The sequence below is a fragment of the Mycteria americana genome, chromosome 2 (genome assembly GCF_035582795.1).
Source record: "Mycteria americana isolate JAX WOST 10 ecotype Jacksonville Zoo and Gardens chromosome 2, USCA_MyAme_1.0, whole genome shotgun sequence".
NCBI lineage: Eukaryota > Metazoa > Chordata > Aves > Ciconiiformes > Ciconiidae > Mycteria > Mycteria americana.
The window spans coordinates 69,570,353-69,586,296 of NC_134366.1; the positions used below are offsets into that span (position 1 = coordinate 69,570,353).

A 15,944-nucleotide genomic window follows, 5' to 3' on the forward strand; every position below is an offset into this window, starting at 1 on the left:
TAGGATCTTTAGAAAAAACTGCACTATAGATAAACAAAGTGCTTTGAACAAGATACGGAAGCTGCAGAAATATGACATTATGTTTGTCTTGGCTGGCTATTGCTGCATTCATTAATATTTTTTCTACCTGTTTTTAAATGAGTAATGCTAATGTAGTTTCTCAACAGATATCAGTGATGATTTTCAAAGGCTGAATTTATTGAATACTTTATGTAATTTAAAAGGGCTTTCTTTTACTTACTGACAAAGGCTATCACCATTTACAAAATTACAATTACAATAAAAGAATCTCAAAATGTATTTGAGGTGATCCTACACTTAAAATACAGGGTTTGGAAAAGAAACAAGAATTTGACTAATTTTTAATAACACGTGTGAAGGAGGTAGGGGCATACTTTAATAAATACAAGATAGTGAATGTAAATAATTATTTACAGTTCATGCAGAGAGGCAAATGAGAATACTGTGTTTGTTTATAATAAAGTTGTTACCTGCTTCACGCACAGCCCTTGTGGAACTGAGTATTTCTCAATGGTATTAGACACAACTGTTTCAACATAAACAAGAAAACGCTCAATAAAAAGCAGTTTATAAGCACTAAATTCTTTAAAAATATTCACCAGTCTGGGTTCAAAAGAAATAAGGCCTACAAGATACACTCATGTATATGTACTGTGAGTCCACCCTAGGAATTGTTGTACCTGTTACTGAGTTTGAAAAAAAATTTGGTAGAGGAGTGGCAGTCTCAAAAATAATATATGCTTTTATGTTTCAGGAAATAGAGATGGCCGAGTAAAAGAAATATGTTAATATTAGCACCTCCACTGAGAGAACAATGGCAATATTATTGAGAAACACCTAAGAATCCAAGGAGGAGAGGGATATTGTGAATATTCCAGCTGCAGTGCAAGCCTTGAGCGGATAAAATAAAGCCTCATTAATGCTACTGCTCCTGGAACTATTTTTTTTTTAATATATATTTGTTTCTATGTGCAGATTCTGGGTGCTCCGGAGTATTAAGCTCTTTGAACACAGTATCTGAAGAAAGACTGGAATCAGGATGTGAAGGAAGGGGCTGGGTTTTTACCTAGGGACGTCGCCTCCAACAAAAGTCTTATCTCATTTCACTGTTGTGTCAAACCGGCATGGTGCGTGCGCCTTGCTTGCCTCACCAACGAGCTGCCGCGTGGTGGATAGAAAGTGTACATTTATCGCCTAGACAAGCTCTAAGGGGCTCTGCTGCAACCTGCACTTTTGCTGAGAAAATGCCACATGCTGGGCTAAGTTCATTTGTACTCTAACTCCATTAAAGCTAATGGGCTTTCCCCAGGGATGAAGATGGTTCCTTGAAGCTAGGCGGAAATGAGAGAAGACATCACTTAGGGGAGCTGAGATATGACTGAAATGAAATCTGAAACTGTTTATTCCTGTGTCAGGAGCTGGTTTTCCTTTTTCAGCTTATCTCTTGGCCTGGAAACAATTTTATAGCATAGGATATCCATACCCTTATCTAGGCTGGATAATAAACCATGCACTGGGAAGCATATGCTTCCAGACTGTGAGGCTTCCTCTTCCTCCAGCCCACTGCCTCCATCTCACTCTTGCTAATCTTCCTATTGGGAAAAAACAGCGTTAATCTTTTTTTTTTTTTTCCTTTCTTGCCCCAGCTGAAGCCTTCTTTTTTTGAGAAAAAAAAAATCTAATGCTTTCTTGGTTCTCAACCTGAACTTAGTAGTGATGTATGTGTTAATAATTACCTGAAATGTATCTGATAGCTGGCTCTTGCCTAGGCATATTTGACAGTGGGCCATCAGCTGAAAGTGCAGGCAGTGTTGGCCTTCAAGGAAGGTAGTGTCTTAGGTTGCAAGACTCCAGATTCCTCTCCTACCTTTTCTTTATGCCTTAGTGCTTTCTCAGTTCTCCCAGAATTTGTGCTGTCAGGGTTTCTGCCCCTCTCCAGGCTGCCAGAGCACTCCTGCCAGGAAATAGAGCAGTGGCAGGGAGTACCCATGCTCAGCACTGACATTCAGATTCATTTGGCATCCCTAAATGGGTGAGGCTGTTTGGCTTCTCCATTAAGTGCCATTATATCTCAGTGTGTCTCCAATACGCTGTCTCCGAGGTCACGCCACACAGAAATTAGGGATGGGAAGGGAGTTTAGTGTTAAAGCCATACATCAGGCTCTGAAAATGGTCTTTTCCAAACTTCTATGAATTGGAGCCTTTTTGAAGGGATTCCTGACTTTGTATGTTGAGACAACATGAGCTGATCTGTCTTAGATGATATCCAGTGTACAATGTGTCTTTCTCTATACCCCACATGTAAGAAGGCATGAGTTTTCAACTCAGACTATATAGAGAAACTTGTGTGTATAGTTGCCTTAATTCAGTCTTCACTGTTGGACAAAGTGATGGCCGTGACATCTCCTTAGGCATCTTCTAGCAAATTCGGTTAGAGAAGTAGGTGTTCATCTGAAAAACGCACCTCACAGCTTCAGACTGGTCGGCATCAAATAGACAAAAAGCGGTATAAAAATCAGTGGTCGTTCAGGAAGGACTTGTAGAGGTTACCTCTGAGGACACAATGTCAGACAGTGTGTGGGAATTCGTTAAAGTTTACAGTCACTTCTTACATAAAGCATATGACCTGGGCCTGAGAGGACATATGATTAACGGTGCCAGCTGGAAGCTGCTCCTAAACTCCCCCAAAGTTCACTGTATGGAAATAATAATCACCTGATGACATTTCACTGGGCAGCTCGGCATCAGGAGATGGCAAGTTTCTTCCTTGAAGACTATGACAACAGGGAAGTGCTGAACGAAGGAGCTGTGTGCCGCAAGGATGTGCTAATAATTTTTAAATAGGCAGCCCACAAAAGGACGGTGGGAGGGTACACGTTCTTCAGAAATGCTGCTGGGAAAGGTCTGTCATTCAGAGGGAAACAGGAGAAGGTAAGAGAGTTCCCCCCTTATCTATTTTGATATTCTCCTGAGGACTAAGTAGCTAGCTCTTCTATAAAGCAAGGGCAGGAGACCTCGGTAAACTCTGGTCCCTCCTAAACTTAAAGAACAGCTGTGCCTCCCTCCCAGCGAACACAGTGCCATGTCCAGCTGTGGTAAGACTGGAAAGGGCTTGGAAAAGGAGGCTCAAAGCACCAGGAGAAGGTGGCAGTGAAGGAAACAGCCAGGGCATAACTACACCAGCCATCTGTCACGAGGGTCACTGTTGGAGTTGGCGAGCACCTCCACTCTGGCCTAGGACCAGTCCTGAGACCTTTATAAGAAGATGATGCAGGGCTGTTCCTAAGCACACTGAGGAAATGAAGGACCAGGGCGGGAGCATAGGCTCTCCTCTGAAGTGCCAAAGGTGCACCCTGTAGGCAGGGGGGCTAAGCCCGCTCACGCAGCTCCTGTTCCCACCCACGAGGCTGATGGAGGCAGCGCTGTCACAGAATCACAGAACCACAGAATGGTGTGGGTTGGAAGGGACCTTCAAAGATCATCCTGTCCAACTGGGCAGGTCCCCCCTGCCATGGGCAGGGACAACTTTCGCTAGATCAGGTGCCCAAAGCCCTGTCCAACCTGACCTTGAACACGTTCAGGGATGGGGCATCCACAGCTTCTTTGGGCAACCTGTTACAGTGTCTCATCACCCTCATTGTAAAAAATGTCTTCCTTATGTCCAGTCTAAATCTACCCTCTTTCAGGTTAAAACCGTTGCCCCGTCACCACAGTAAAAAGTCTCTCTCCACCTTTCTTATTAGCCTCCTTTAAGTATTGAAAGGCCACAATAAGGTCTCCCTGGAGCCTTCTCTTCTCCAGGCTGAACAACCCCAACTCTTTCAGCCCTTCTTCACACGAGAGGTGCTGCAGCCCTCTGCCCATTTTCGTGGCCCTCCTCCGGACCTGCTCTAACAGCTCCATGTCAGGCTTGTGCTGGGGACCCCAGAGCTGGACGCAGCACTCAGGTGGGGTCTCACGAGTGGGGCAGAAGGGGAGGATTATCTCCCTCTGCCCGCACTCGGCCTTGTTGAACTTCACGAGGCTCACGTGGGCCCGCTCCTCCTTCTCGGGGCCGGCACCCAGGTCACCCCGACCGGCGGGTCACCTCCCCCCGGGGACTCCGCACAACCCCTCCCGGGGCAGGCCGCCGGTTCGTGGGGCCAGGGCAGGCCAGCGCGGCCGGCGGGGGGGTCGCTCTCCTGCGGACGGGGGTCGCCATCACGGGCGCCGCGCGGGGCCCACAGGTAGGCCGTTACTCGCCGCTCGGGGCAAGGCGAAGGGGGCGGGTAGCCCGCTCCCCCCGCCCCTTGCCGCCGCCACCGCCCCCTCCCGGCCGGGCAGCGGCGCGGGGCGGTGCCGGGGCGGGCCGGCTCTTCTCCCCGCCCTCGGCCGCGGCGGCGCCCGGTCTCTTTGTGCCGCCCGCCCGCCCGAGCCACCGCGCTGCCCTTCCTCTCGCCTCGCCTCGCCGCGGCGCTGCCCGCCCGGCTCCGGCCGCCGCTGCTGAGGGGATCGGCGGGTCAGCCCGCCCCCGCCTTCGCCCTCGCCCTGCTGCGGGTCTTCCCCGCCTCCGTCTCCGCCCCGCCGCCGCCGCTTTACCCCGCCTCGTCCCTCTGCCGCCGGCGCGGGCTTCTCGTCGCGCCTTCCCCCGGGCGGGCTGTCAGCCCGCGCTGCTCCTTCGTGCCTGTGTCCGTGCCCCCGCCGCCGTCCCGGAGCTCCCCCGCCGCCGGGGATGGCGCCGCTGGCAGCGCCCGTGCGCGCCTGAGCTGGCAGGGGTGAGCCCGCCGCCGCCGCGGGAGGAGGAGGAGGAGGAGGAGGAGGAGAGATGAACCGTTTCCAGCCCGGGGCCGCGCTGCTGCTCTCGCTGCTGTGGGAGGTGAGGTGGGCTTGGCGGGGGGGGAGCGCTGCTCTGCCTGCCTGCGGCGGCTCCGCCAGCCCCGGGGCGGCTCGTTCACCCCGGGAGGGCGGCGGGGGGATCTGCCATCAGTCGCGACCTGGAACAGCACGGCTGGCGGAGGGGAAGCTGGCAGCCCATACCCAGCTGAGGGACGGACGGACGGACGGTGTGGGAGGTGGTGTTACAGCATTTATTTTGGGGTTAATGCCCTTGCCGGAACGGGCTTGGCTCCACAAGCTCCTGGGCAGTGCGCGGCCAGGAGTGCGTGGGAGCGGCGGTGCGGGGCCGGGCTGGGCAAAACCCGGCTCTGCTGCCTTGGTAGGCTGCCGGGGTGCAGTAGTTACGGCTGTTAGCAGCGACCTGGCTTGCTTTCTTTTTAATGTTTTATTGCGGGAGGAGAAAAAGATTATCTGTGGTGTGCTGGAGCGGAGTAGCACGGGACCTGTAGGCAGGGGCACAAGCTGTTGGAAGCTGTCTCTTCCTAATAGGCTGGCTGGCTCTGCAAGGGACGCGAAACGTCCGCCTTTCAGTAAGGGTTAAACGGAAGGTGCGCCTTTTATTTTTATTTTAAGTATCCTTTCGTGGACCAAATGTACCCGGCGAGGTAGAGGTGCGGCGGCATCGGCTCAGGAGGAGCCGCGGTGGCACCGAGCAGCGTGGTTAAACTTCTCGGAAAGCCTCGGTAGCGCAGCTTTAGTAGTTACAAGAAACAAGGAAACAAACAAAAATTAGCAGCTTACGTTAACTGGAGGGGGGAATTTGTGCCACGCAGTTATGTCATGGGGCTGGGAAACCAGCTCCTTTTTTAGCAGGCAGATCCATCGATGTCTTCTGGCGGCGAGCTGTCCCTTGGTCTTTGGTTTAACCTTGGGGTTGGGGGCGGGCTGGGGGGCACTGGTAACCGCCCTGGGACAGGTTCATGGCGGGCACGCTGCCCTGCCGGCTGCCGGCGGCAGGTTTGCCACCGCGCTCGAATCCTCGCCAGGACATGTGCGGTGGCAGCGTGCTGGGGCGACTTCAGAAACGCCCATGGGCTTGTCTCAGGTACGTCTTCACATTTATAAAGCCCAGAGGCAGTCTAGCTGAAGGTGTCGGAGGGGTGCAGAGCTGTGTTGCCTCTGTGATGGATCAGTTTAGACAGAAAATGAATTATTTTTTAGAAAAAACCAACACACCACCAAATCCATACATGGAAACCAGAGTGCTGGCTGTGTAATTATTGTTTTCAGTAATGGATATAATTGATGCAAATGATGTTTACTACGTGTTTATGCCACCTACGCAGATGAACGATTTCTGGTATGTTGCCCACTATGTCATCCAGCATCGTCCCATGAAAACACTTGGATCACAATCACCATTTAATGTAAATAAATGTAACTCTTCAAGTTAACTGGGCTGTGTCTCACTATCCCGGCTGTAAACCTGGCCCAGAGCCTGGCCCACGATTGCTCCTTGACTCTGCAGAAGCTCTTCAGAAAGCACGAAGGGCAAAATGTCGATTGAATGAAATGGGCACCGGCATTTCCCGGGGGGAGTTTGTTCATCTGAGAGTGTGAAAGGCTTCGCCCCTCCAGGATCTGTTTGATTAGATGTCTCTGCTCTCTAACGCATATTCCGCTGAAAAAGATCCTGCGTGCCTGAAAAAAGTAATTTGCATAAATCCTCTTTGGATGTAGCCCATGTTGCTGTTATTTAAGCTTTTACACTGGTTTTAATTGTGGGTTTGTTTTTTTTTCCTTTTTCTTTTAATCTAGAATGTTTGTTTTGCCATCTGGTTTTGTGGATTTTTTTTTTTTTGGAAGTGCTTAGGATATCTTCTTAAATGAGATGCTATGTAAATAAGAAGTATTACAAATTGTTTTAAGTTGTTCTCTACGGGGAAAAATAGGCCCAGAAACAGAATGCACGGGGTTTAAATAATTGAATCGGAGACAGCTGGTTGTTTGGAAGGTTTTGGTATTTGAAACTTTTGCTGTCTTCTGCACTAACTTCCATACTGGCTATTATCTGAAATAGCATTGTTACAATTTTTTAAAATCTGTTTGCAGCTTTGTCGTGTTCTTAGTTAACATTAGCGTGAGCTGAGGAATATATTTTTCATTCAGCATTTTGCAAAAGGCTTTGACCTTTATCCAAATAAGGGGGGGGGGGGGGGGGGGGGAGGAAGCCATTTAGCCCTTTAGAGCAATTTGAAGTAGTTTACTGATGTTTAAAGTTCTCCTTGCTTAAATTACCCAAAATACTTGTTGCAAGATGTTAATGTATTTTCTGTTTGTGTGCATTCAAAAACGCTATTTCTGGTTATATGGATGAAGGGAATATAAACTCCTTCACAAGTAAACATACCTCAAATTCAAGGTGGATGCGAGTTTGGATGCAGGAAATGCTTCTTTGTGGCTTTCAGTTTGAAGCCTAGTCAGTAACTGTGTTGCACTCCTGTGGGGAAGTGATGGCTTGCTGTTCCTGAGGTAAAGGCAGAAGATGTAAAAGAGGGACAGAGGGGCCGGGGAAGGCACTTCTGTACCTTATGGGTGGTTTCATGAAGGCGACTGAAGGCATCGCTATTGAAGCAGGGTTTACACGTAAGAAATTGCTGGCTCTGGATGCTAGGATGCTGGTCCGTTCTCTAGAAAAGCTTGAAATACACTAATTACAGAAACACCCAGAGCGCTGTGGTGGTAGGAAAGGGGGATTAATTCTGAGTTTTCTTGTTTGACAAGGGTTTTCTACCATAACCACAAAGACTTGCTTTGTTTTCTTCCCATGATGGAAGAAAAATCTCCAACCCCGTGACCCAGGAAACTCTGCTCTGAGAAGACCTTGCCGTTAAGGGAGAAAAACCAAAGATGCCATGAGTTTTGCTCACAACTTAGTCATCATTGAACAGTTTAACACGTAAGCTAAAATGAGGAACTTTTAAGGTTGATAACTTGACAGGTAACTTTGGTTCTTGCAGGAAGAAATGAACACTGTTGAATCTTCATCCATCTGTCTTTTTCAAATTAATTCGGCTGCTTGGAGGTAGCAGTGTGCTATTAACCGCAGTTGCCTGAAACGTCCTTTTTCACCAGGAGCCTGGATGTCTGGTAGACCTGTAGTATTGGGGTATGTGATTTCAACATTCACAAATAGCCAGTGGTCTTGCTCGCTAGTATGGCTTGTGGTTCCTCCAACAGGACTGAGTTTTGTCTCAGTTTTGTATGAGTAGATGGCTCTCGGTTTAATGGAAAGCTTTGAGGAGGTCCTTAAAGTGGTGTGTGTCTGGGGTATATATCAAGATTTTCTGGTTTTATTTCATCAGATATCCTGAGGGCTTTGGCCATCTGAGCTTAAATGTGACTTTAATGAATAGTGTGGTCTTTGGGATGGGAAAAAATAAAACTAAACAAGCAGCCTCCCCACCCCCCTTGATGATGAAGCAAGCTTATTTTCAGCCTGAATGAGGGCACCAGAGTATTTTGGTGTGGCTTACTTCTCGTAGTGAGTGCTTGCTTTCTCTCCCACAAGCTGCAGAAGTGCCGGATGGGGGAGAGCTGGGTGGCTGAAGCTCAGCTCAGGGATGGGGAGGCTCAGCTCAGGGATGGGGAGGCTGAGCAGACCTGTTTAAGCCTGGCAGAGGACCCTGCCTGTGCTGCAGCCGTAATAATGAAGGTTATTTTTTTATTAATGCTGCTGAGTAGCTTGCTGGATAGCTTCAACTTCCAAAACTATTGAATAATTTTAGGTGCCTAAGCTTCTGGTTGGCCCATATGGTGTGTCCAGAGGAACCTAGGAGCTAATGCAACTGCCTAAATATTTAAGTCAAGCTTTTTAGTGCTCTATATTAAGGTAAGCTGAGGCCTGTGGTAGTCACTGTAGGTGGTGTGAGATGTGGGTGAGAATCCCACCACGAAGGTTTCCACATGACTATACAAAATTTGGATCATCACTTTTGGAAATACTAGCATTGATATTTCTACGCACTTGGTTTCTCATTACTAAAAATTAAAATGTGGATGCTGATAGAAATACTGATAACTGGATGGTTGGAAAAAAGTGATCAGTATAGTCCTCTTCTTGTTAATTTGTCAGATGAAAGATACTACAAAAAGAGTCAAGTGCCTTTTTTAAAAGAAGGAAAGAATGGACATGTCATATGAACAGCAAAATGTGTTATCTTGAAATAAAATTCAAACACTCCTGACAGTCTGTCATACAAGATTTATTTAAATAAAAGCAACGTTGGGTAGCTGCTTCCAACTTGGATAACTGCTATGTGGAGCTTTTTAGTATTATTTTTGTAAGTGGACTTCAGCAGGACAGATTTTAGCAAATAAGATAAACCTAAAATCTCTGTCCTAAAATATCTTCAAACCTGAAGAGGCTTGTTTGTTTGTTTTTGTGGGTTTTTTTTGTTTGTTTTTTTTTTTTTTTTAACCCGTGTGCAAGCACATTAAGATGGGCAACATTTTGATCGCAGTAGGCAGTAGGCACAGGTAGAGTTCAAGAAGTTGTGAGGATTATGGTGACCCCTCCTCTCCCGCCACCCCCGTTTCTGATACTTTTTTCTATCCATTAACTGTCAGGGTTTCCCTTAGGTACAAATTACAGGAATGTATATACCCTTGAACGTATGAATGTGCATGCACACCAGGGTTGTTGGCTCTATGATGTCCCTCTCTGTGGAAGCCCACTGATACTGTCCTGTTGATGTTTTAACTCTTGTGGGCATTGCGTCAATGGGTGGTGGGAGGAATAATCCTGTCCAAACTGCTGGGGAAAAGTCTATCCCAAAAATTCTGCAAGGGAGTTGTTAGTGTAGATGTGTCCACCACCTCTCTCCTGCTTGTTAGTTTTAGTTATGTAGGGGCTTAGCAGCTTAAACAATTTTTGGTGTTTTTTTTTCTTAGTCACTTGCAGCTGGTTGGAAAGCAGCTATTGCATTGCTGAGTGAAGGCAGGAAAGAGCTTACTTATGATTTATAGTTTGGGGATCCAACTGGTGTTGGCAAGTCTTCCCTGCCTCTTGACAGCAGCGAGATGGGCTGTGATTTCCAGGCAGGAGGACTGAGCTTGCACACTTTTCTCACTTTGCTCCTGCTGAGGAGGAGACGGATTCGTGTTCGCTGTGGGAAGGGAACAGTGGCCGAGTGCCATTTGCATCCTCTAAGGGGAGGTGCGAATAGCTATGTGGTGGGTTTTTTTTGGCCTTGGGGGTTTTTTTCATCAGAAAAAGCATCTATAAAACATGTTTATATTTTTTACAGCAGTTGAAAATGTTTAGCACTGTCCGTTATGCTTTCTCTATAAAAGGGAAGTGCTCTGACTCTCTTATCTCAGTACTTTCCGCTCAGCTAATGCAGGTGTCTGGAAGGATGTGTTAAACTTGACCAAAGCAAGCCTTTAGACTTCAGCTGCTCTTTGAAAATGGATTTAGCTAAAATCAGTGATAAAAGGCTCAGTGGAAACTCTCTTTGGTTTAATGCAAATTTATTTTGGTTTATTCCACTAGGAGGAGGCTTAGGAAAACTGGATTGAGCATGCCCACATACCAGTTTGCTCTGCTCGTCTGTGTAGGCTGAGTTTACAGGCAGGAACAGATTAATGCCTGAGCTTATGCTACAGGCTTTAAAATTAAAATTTCTTATTTCTTGCTGAGACAAGGTGGCTATCGATGTACTTCAAATCTGTTGTGATATAAAGTAAAATTCATATAAATAAAAAAAAAGTTACAGAAAGGTAGCATTTTTGAATTTTTAAGTCTAATGTTTGAAGACGCTGCATTGGTTTGTATCCTCAGCAAAGCAGCTGTTCCCGCAGTTTTAGTGTTTTGCTGAAGGCTTTGTTGAAATCCTGTTAGGGTTTATTATGGCAAATACAAACTTCCTTCTGACTAGCAAGAGGCAAAGCCTTTCTAAACCAATCTTTTTTTCATCGCTCAAAAGGCACTATTTGAGCAACGAATCTTAGGTCTGTCTGAAGGCTGGAGCCACAGCCTGGGAACATAGGCATTAAACAGCACTTCTAAGACAAAGGAAAGATAAGGGCTTAAACAGTGGATATTATCACTTTTCTGACATCAGTAAGGTAATACATGAGATGAAATACCATGCCTGCCATTTTGAGGGAGCATGAGAGGGGAGTCTGGGTTCATTGAATGCTTTCTTTTTTCTTTTATTTTTCTTTTTTTTTCTTTTTTTGCTTTTTGAGAGCAATGTATCTTGACAGGTTTCTCACATATTAAGTGGAAAAGTTTTCACTGCTATGTTAAAAATGTCTTTCTTCTCAAGCGTGTCTTTGGCTTCGCACTAAATGGGTGTTAACTTAACCCATGTTTTAAATAACTCAACTAAAAATCTCTTCCTCTTTCTCAATGACTCAGCTTTCAGTCTGGTAGATTTTTAGAAAAAATTGAATTAGCAAGAAGTGGTTTCTAATCTGTGTCTGATCCAATGCAGGGGTGGGCTGTTGCTGGCAACGGTGGTCTTTAACCCCTCGTTCTGCTGGCTGTGCGCTCCTGCAGGTCTAGTGACCATGCAGCTGTGGAGGAATCGGATCAACCCACTGACGTTATGGAAGACTAAGCCACCAAAAAGAGGATGGGGAAAAAATTGAGAGGGAATAGTTTTCCATTGGTTCAGCAGAGGTTTGTGTAATGGTAGCATCATGAGACTTGCTGCAAGGGAGGAGTGGGAATGTATGGCTTGGAGTGGGACCGCCCATTTTGGTAGCACACTTGTTTCAGTATGTTAGATGTCACCTAATGAGAGTTACAGGACAGACAGTACTGCATTTGTAACAAAGATAATCCTACAGTCCTTTTCCATGCAGTGCTAGAAGGCAAAACTAGCCAAGTCTGTTTCTGGTTTTCCCCTGAAAGACGCTGTTAGATAAGACTAACTTCTCCAGATGGTGTGCTGTTGTTTTCCCACATCACTTGCCAAGTGTCCGTCGGAGCAGAACTTCTCAACCTGGAGCTAATGACCTCCCCAGCCTTTTCCCGTCTGGGGGGTGGGAGAGGGTTGTGGCTGGAGACCATACCCCCAGGGAAGGTCCACCATCAGCTGCAGCACAGGAGGGACCATCATCCTCGAGTCCAGGTGGTGGGTAACAGTGAACCCAGCAGTCCTCCAGCGTGCCATTCCCTCTATGTCTCTCGTTTGGACGTCTGGGGGAAAAAAAAACAAAAACAAACAAAAAACCCCCTCAAAAATACCACCTTGGCTGCATCCCTTTCATTGGAAGTGACTATGAAGTGATCTGCACCTTAGGTTCAAAGTTCAACGACAGCGGAAAGCGGCTGTTCTTGGAGCGTGCTGAAGCAGGGCAATGGGAGCATGCCCTGACTCCAGCCTTGGCTGCAGCTCTGTAAGCTGCAGCCCTCTGTAAGCAGCTTGTTCCTTTCCTGCCAGAGTAGGAATGATGGCATGCCAGTTGGCTTGGTCTCCCGCCTCTGATGTTGGTGGGCATCATGCAACTAAATAGCTGGCAATAGTTTTGAGGGTGCATCCTTCCTTCTCAGGTCTTGCACTGGTGGAATTAGAGGTGCGGATCATGGACCCCAAGTATGCAGCCCATACCTCTACAAATCTGTCTTTCCAATACACTTAAGTTAACGCAAGTACCTTTAATGGATTTTTATGCCTTTCTAGTTACATGCATTCCAGTCTGTTTGGATCCTCCCTCAGAGGAGGAAGAACCAGAGAACTCTGAGGTGAAATTAATACGAAAGGAGCGTAAGCATGTGGGAGGGTGGCAGGGGTCTCATTGACGGCAGACCAAAGACCATGGGCAGCACGTGTTTCAAGAGCCTTACACTTGATGTGAGAGGAGTATTTTGTTGTACATGTTCACCTTCTTTTTGGGGCTCAACAGCACTGCCATCCAAGGGAGGGTGATGCTTTTGTAGACCTGCTCTGCTTAGCTGGGTGTTGGCAGCAGTGTAGTTGCAGTGACAGACTTGTGCTACCATGGGGTTAAGAGCTGGTAGTGTGCCTGTCACCTAGAAGGTTTAGTCTTCAAGAAATTAGGAGCTCTGCCAGGGAATGTATACTAGCCAAAAAAAAAAAAGCCAATGGCTGTAGTAGCAAAGGCAGGCTTGTTTTAAGTTGCTGCAAACTTGTTTTTTTGCTAGCACAGTTGTGTCTTTTTGCACACCTGATGGACGAAGATAGGACAACAAAATTCTCTTGTGTATCCTGGCCTTAGTCTGTATTTCTTCCTTTCTGGACAGGAGACACGCCTTCTCTAAACCAGAGAAGTTTAGCTGTTTATACCATGCTGGTTTTAGTACAATCCCTTTAGTGTCAACACAACAGATTGATATTAAAGTGCTTGTACTGCACAGTGACTCCTATTTAGGCATGACGGTATGATTACAGAGAGTGTAGCGGTCTCTACCTGGGGAATTGCCCAGGTGTAACTCAGTGTTTCGTTTCTCTCAATTTTATTAAATCTCTTCACTGAAGTGGATAGAAAACCTGTTAACATGGCAAATTCCTTTCTGCTTTCCTCGCAGTATCTCTGTAAATGCAGAAAGTCGGTGTGGGTGCTTCTTGCTGTGGCGGGTGACTGCAAACGTGTTTCAGCTTTTGGTGCAAGAACCAGGCAAGGATGAGTCAAGCAAGTGTTTTCTTTCATTTCTGCTCCTCAGGGGGGAAAAATGTATTGCTCATCGCTACAGATAATTATCTCAATGCTGGTGTAAGTGAGATCCAGGAATTCACTGCTGGCTCTATTACAGGGCGAGTTTCCAGCTCAGGGCCCTACTTCCCCACCACATATGGAGCAGTGGGTTCAACCCGGTACAGGAAGGGTAACGGGTGTAAAAGTCCACCTTCATTTGTTCAAATGCCATTAAGTTTGGCAGGAGTTCAGTCCAAAACAGAGGAGGAAACCTTCCTCTCTGAAAATGCTGCTTTCAAATGGTCAGCTAGTTGTCTAGCCTAAAAAAAAAAGGGGAGGGAGGAAGGCTGTGTGAGAAGCCTTAAATCTACTTTTACATAGTTTGCTTTTCTTTTTAAGCCTGACATGAGCTGCTCTTATCTTGAGTGCTGTCTTGTCTATCCCAAAGAAATATCCCTAACAAGAATCACCATTTTCAATGGCTTGAGCGGCAGTGGTGCTGAGGAGGCCTGCCGGTCCCGAGCTGTCAGCAGTGCTGTCACAACAAGCACTAACACGTGTCAGTGAGGTTCTGTGTGAGGGACCAGCAAAAACTCTCATCTGCTTTTTGACTAAGGCAACTCACATCTCCTGGTTGTCATACAGAAGTAATAATAGTGTACGGGATTGCGTTAAACCTCTTCAGAACTGGGTCATCCCGTAGTTTGAGATAATGTATGATAACGTTAAGCTGCTTCATTATTTTTTTTGTATAGCTGAAACGATAGCAGTCTCTATTCCCAAACTTGTGCATGTGTGTCCCTGCAAAAAGCGTATTGTGCCACGCTAAGGCTGGGGTTTTGCCTGCATATTGCTCGGGATGGCCTGTATTTCTAGCGAAACTAGGAAGCAGAGGAGGCAGTAGGTGCCAAATAATGGCCAAATACTATCAGTTGCGTAACCCTGAGAAAAAGCTAAGGCAGATGCCTTTGGATTTGAGTGTCATTCAGAAGAGGTAGATTGAGATCAAAGTCGTTATTTTGTTCTGTCTTCCGTTCCTTTGGTATTTACAGAACTAGGACTTGGGTTTTTAGCAGTGTTAATGCCTTGTTGTTGAGGGGCTTCACAGTTTTGGGTTTTTCCCTTAATGGCAGCAGTGCGCAGCTAGCTGAGCTTAATGCTGAACTCACAGCGTGGTAATGGAAAAATGTTCCAGGATTCGCGGGTGATCTGCAGATCTCAGGAGTTCTATTTTCTGAAATCCAGGACTTAAATTGTGCTTCTCGCTTACTGTAGGTAGCACTTCTGATGCTGGCTTATTAAGGCACTGGGTGAACGTTAGTAGATTGGGTCTTGTTACACCCCGTAGCAGGCAATTGTCTGCGTAGTTGTCCGCAGTGTTCCTAGAAGGCATCGGATGAGATCCTGAAAATGCTCTAGGAGATGCATTGGGGTATGCCCAAAATCTTCCAGTGAAACTGGAAGTGAAACTTCCTGGAGTGGCTATGCTGACCCATGCTGCCAGCTCCCCGCATGTGCATGCCTGTCATGAGGTGCCCTGCAGGAACCCATTTTGGTTGCAGCTTTGTGTGGCTTTCCCTGTGCATGGAAACTGCGGGCATGGCTATGGCACAAAGCCAGGGGCATGTGGATTACACTTGTTTTAATTCTGTAGTGATCTTCACCTCCTATTTTTATTAAAGCCCTAATCCTGGGCCCCATCCAAAGCCCATTAAAAGTCAATGGAGACATCCCACTTGCTTGTAGCGAAGGCTGGGTCAGGCTGCCTGTAGGGCACTGGGTGCCTTGGACTTTGGCATCTCAACCAGCTTGAGGTGCAGGTGATCTCTGCTCTATGCATCCTCTGAAGCAGTGTGGGCAGGGATGCTCATCTCTTCCCCAGGCTGAAAGCAGATGTTTATACATTGCTGCTTCTCAAAAGCTTGGTTGTCTCAAGTTGGCTCTTGCCGTTGCTCATCCGTGCACCTGTGGTAGCCAGCATGTCCGTCCATGGTGCTGCTGGTGCAGCTGTCCTTGGGGAAGGAGCTACTTCAGCTGGCCGCGGTTGCCCTCCATGTTGCATAAGGAGAAGAGCATCGTAGTGATTATATAAAAGAGATTATGTAACCGGGTAATTTGGTAATCGCCTCTCCGGTGAATGCTAAGAATAGCTTGTGAATATGCATTTATTTCCATGATAGCCATCCGTGGTGATTAAGCACTGGAAACTGTGGGTGCTGGGCCATGGCACGGGGTGAAATACTTTTCACCTGATGTGTGCATGTTTGCACTGAGACTCCCCAGCTCTGCAGCCCCTGTGCCGCTCTGGTGAGACAAGTCAGCTCCTGTTCCCCTTGCCCCATAGCATGACCTGCTACGCAGGCATGGTGAAGGTGTAAAACTGCTCTGACTGTGAGTTGTCTTTGCTCTTGATGAACCCTTGCTAGCTGTTGGTGGCATGC

At 47.0% G+C, this 15,944-nt stretch overlaps 1 protein-coding gene across 1 annotated transcript in view; it reads left to right on the forward strand.

Annotated features, from left to right (window-relative positions):
* The first annotated feature begins 4,429 nt into the window (after nt 1–4,429).
* Nucleotides 4,430–15,944, forward strand: part of VOPP1 (VOPP1 WW domain binding protein) — a 65,997-nt gene continuing 54,482 nt past the window's right edge. The window contains exon 1 of the mRNA XM_075493715.1: nt 4,430–4,876. Coding sequence (XP_075349830.1) covers nt 4,826–4,876 — 51 coding nt within the window. The 5' untranslated portion in view covers nt 4,430–4,825. The remainder of the gene's footprint in view (nt 4,877–15,944) is intronic.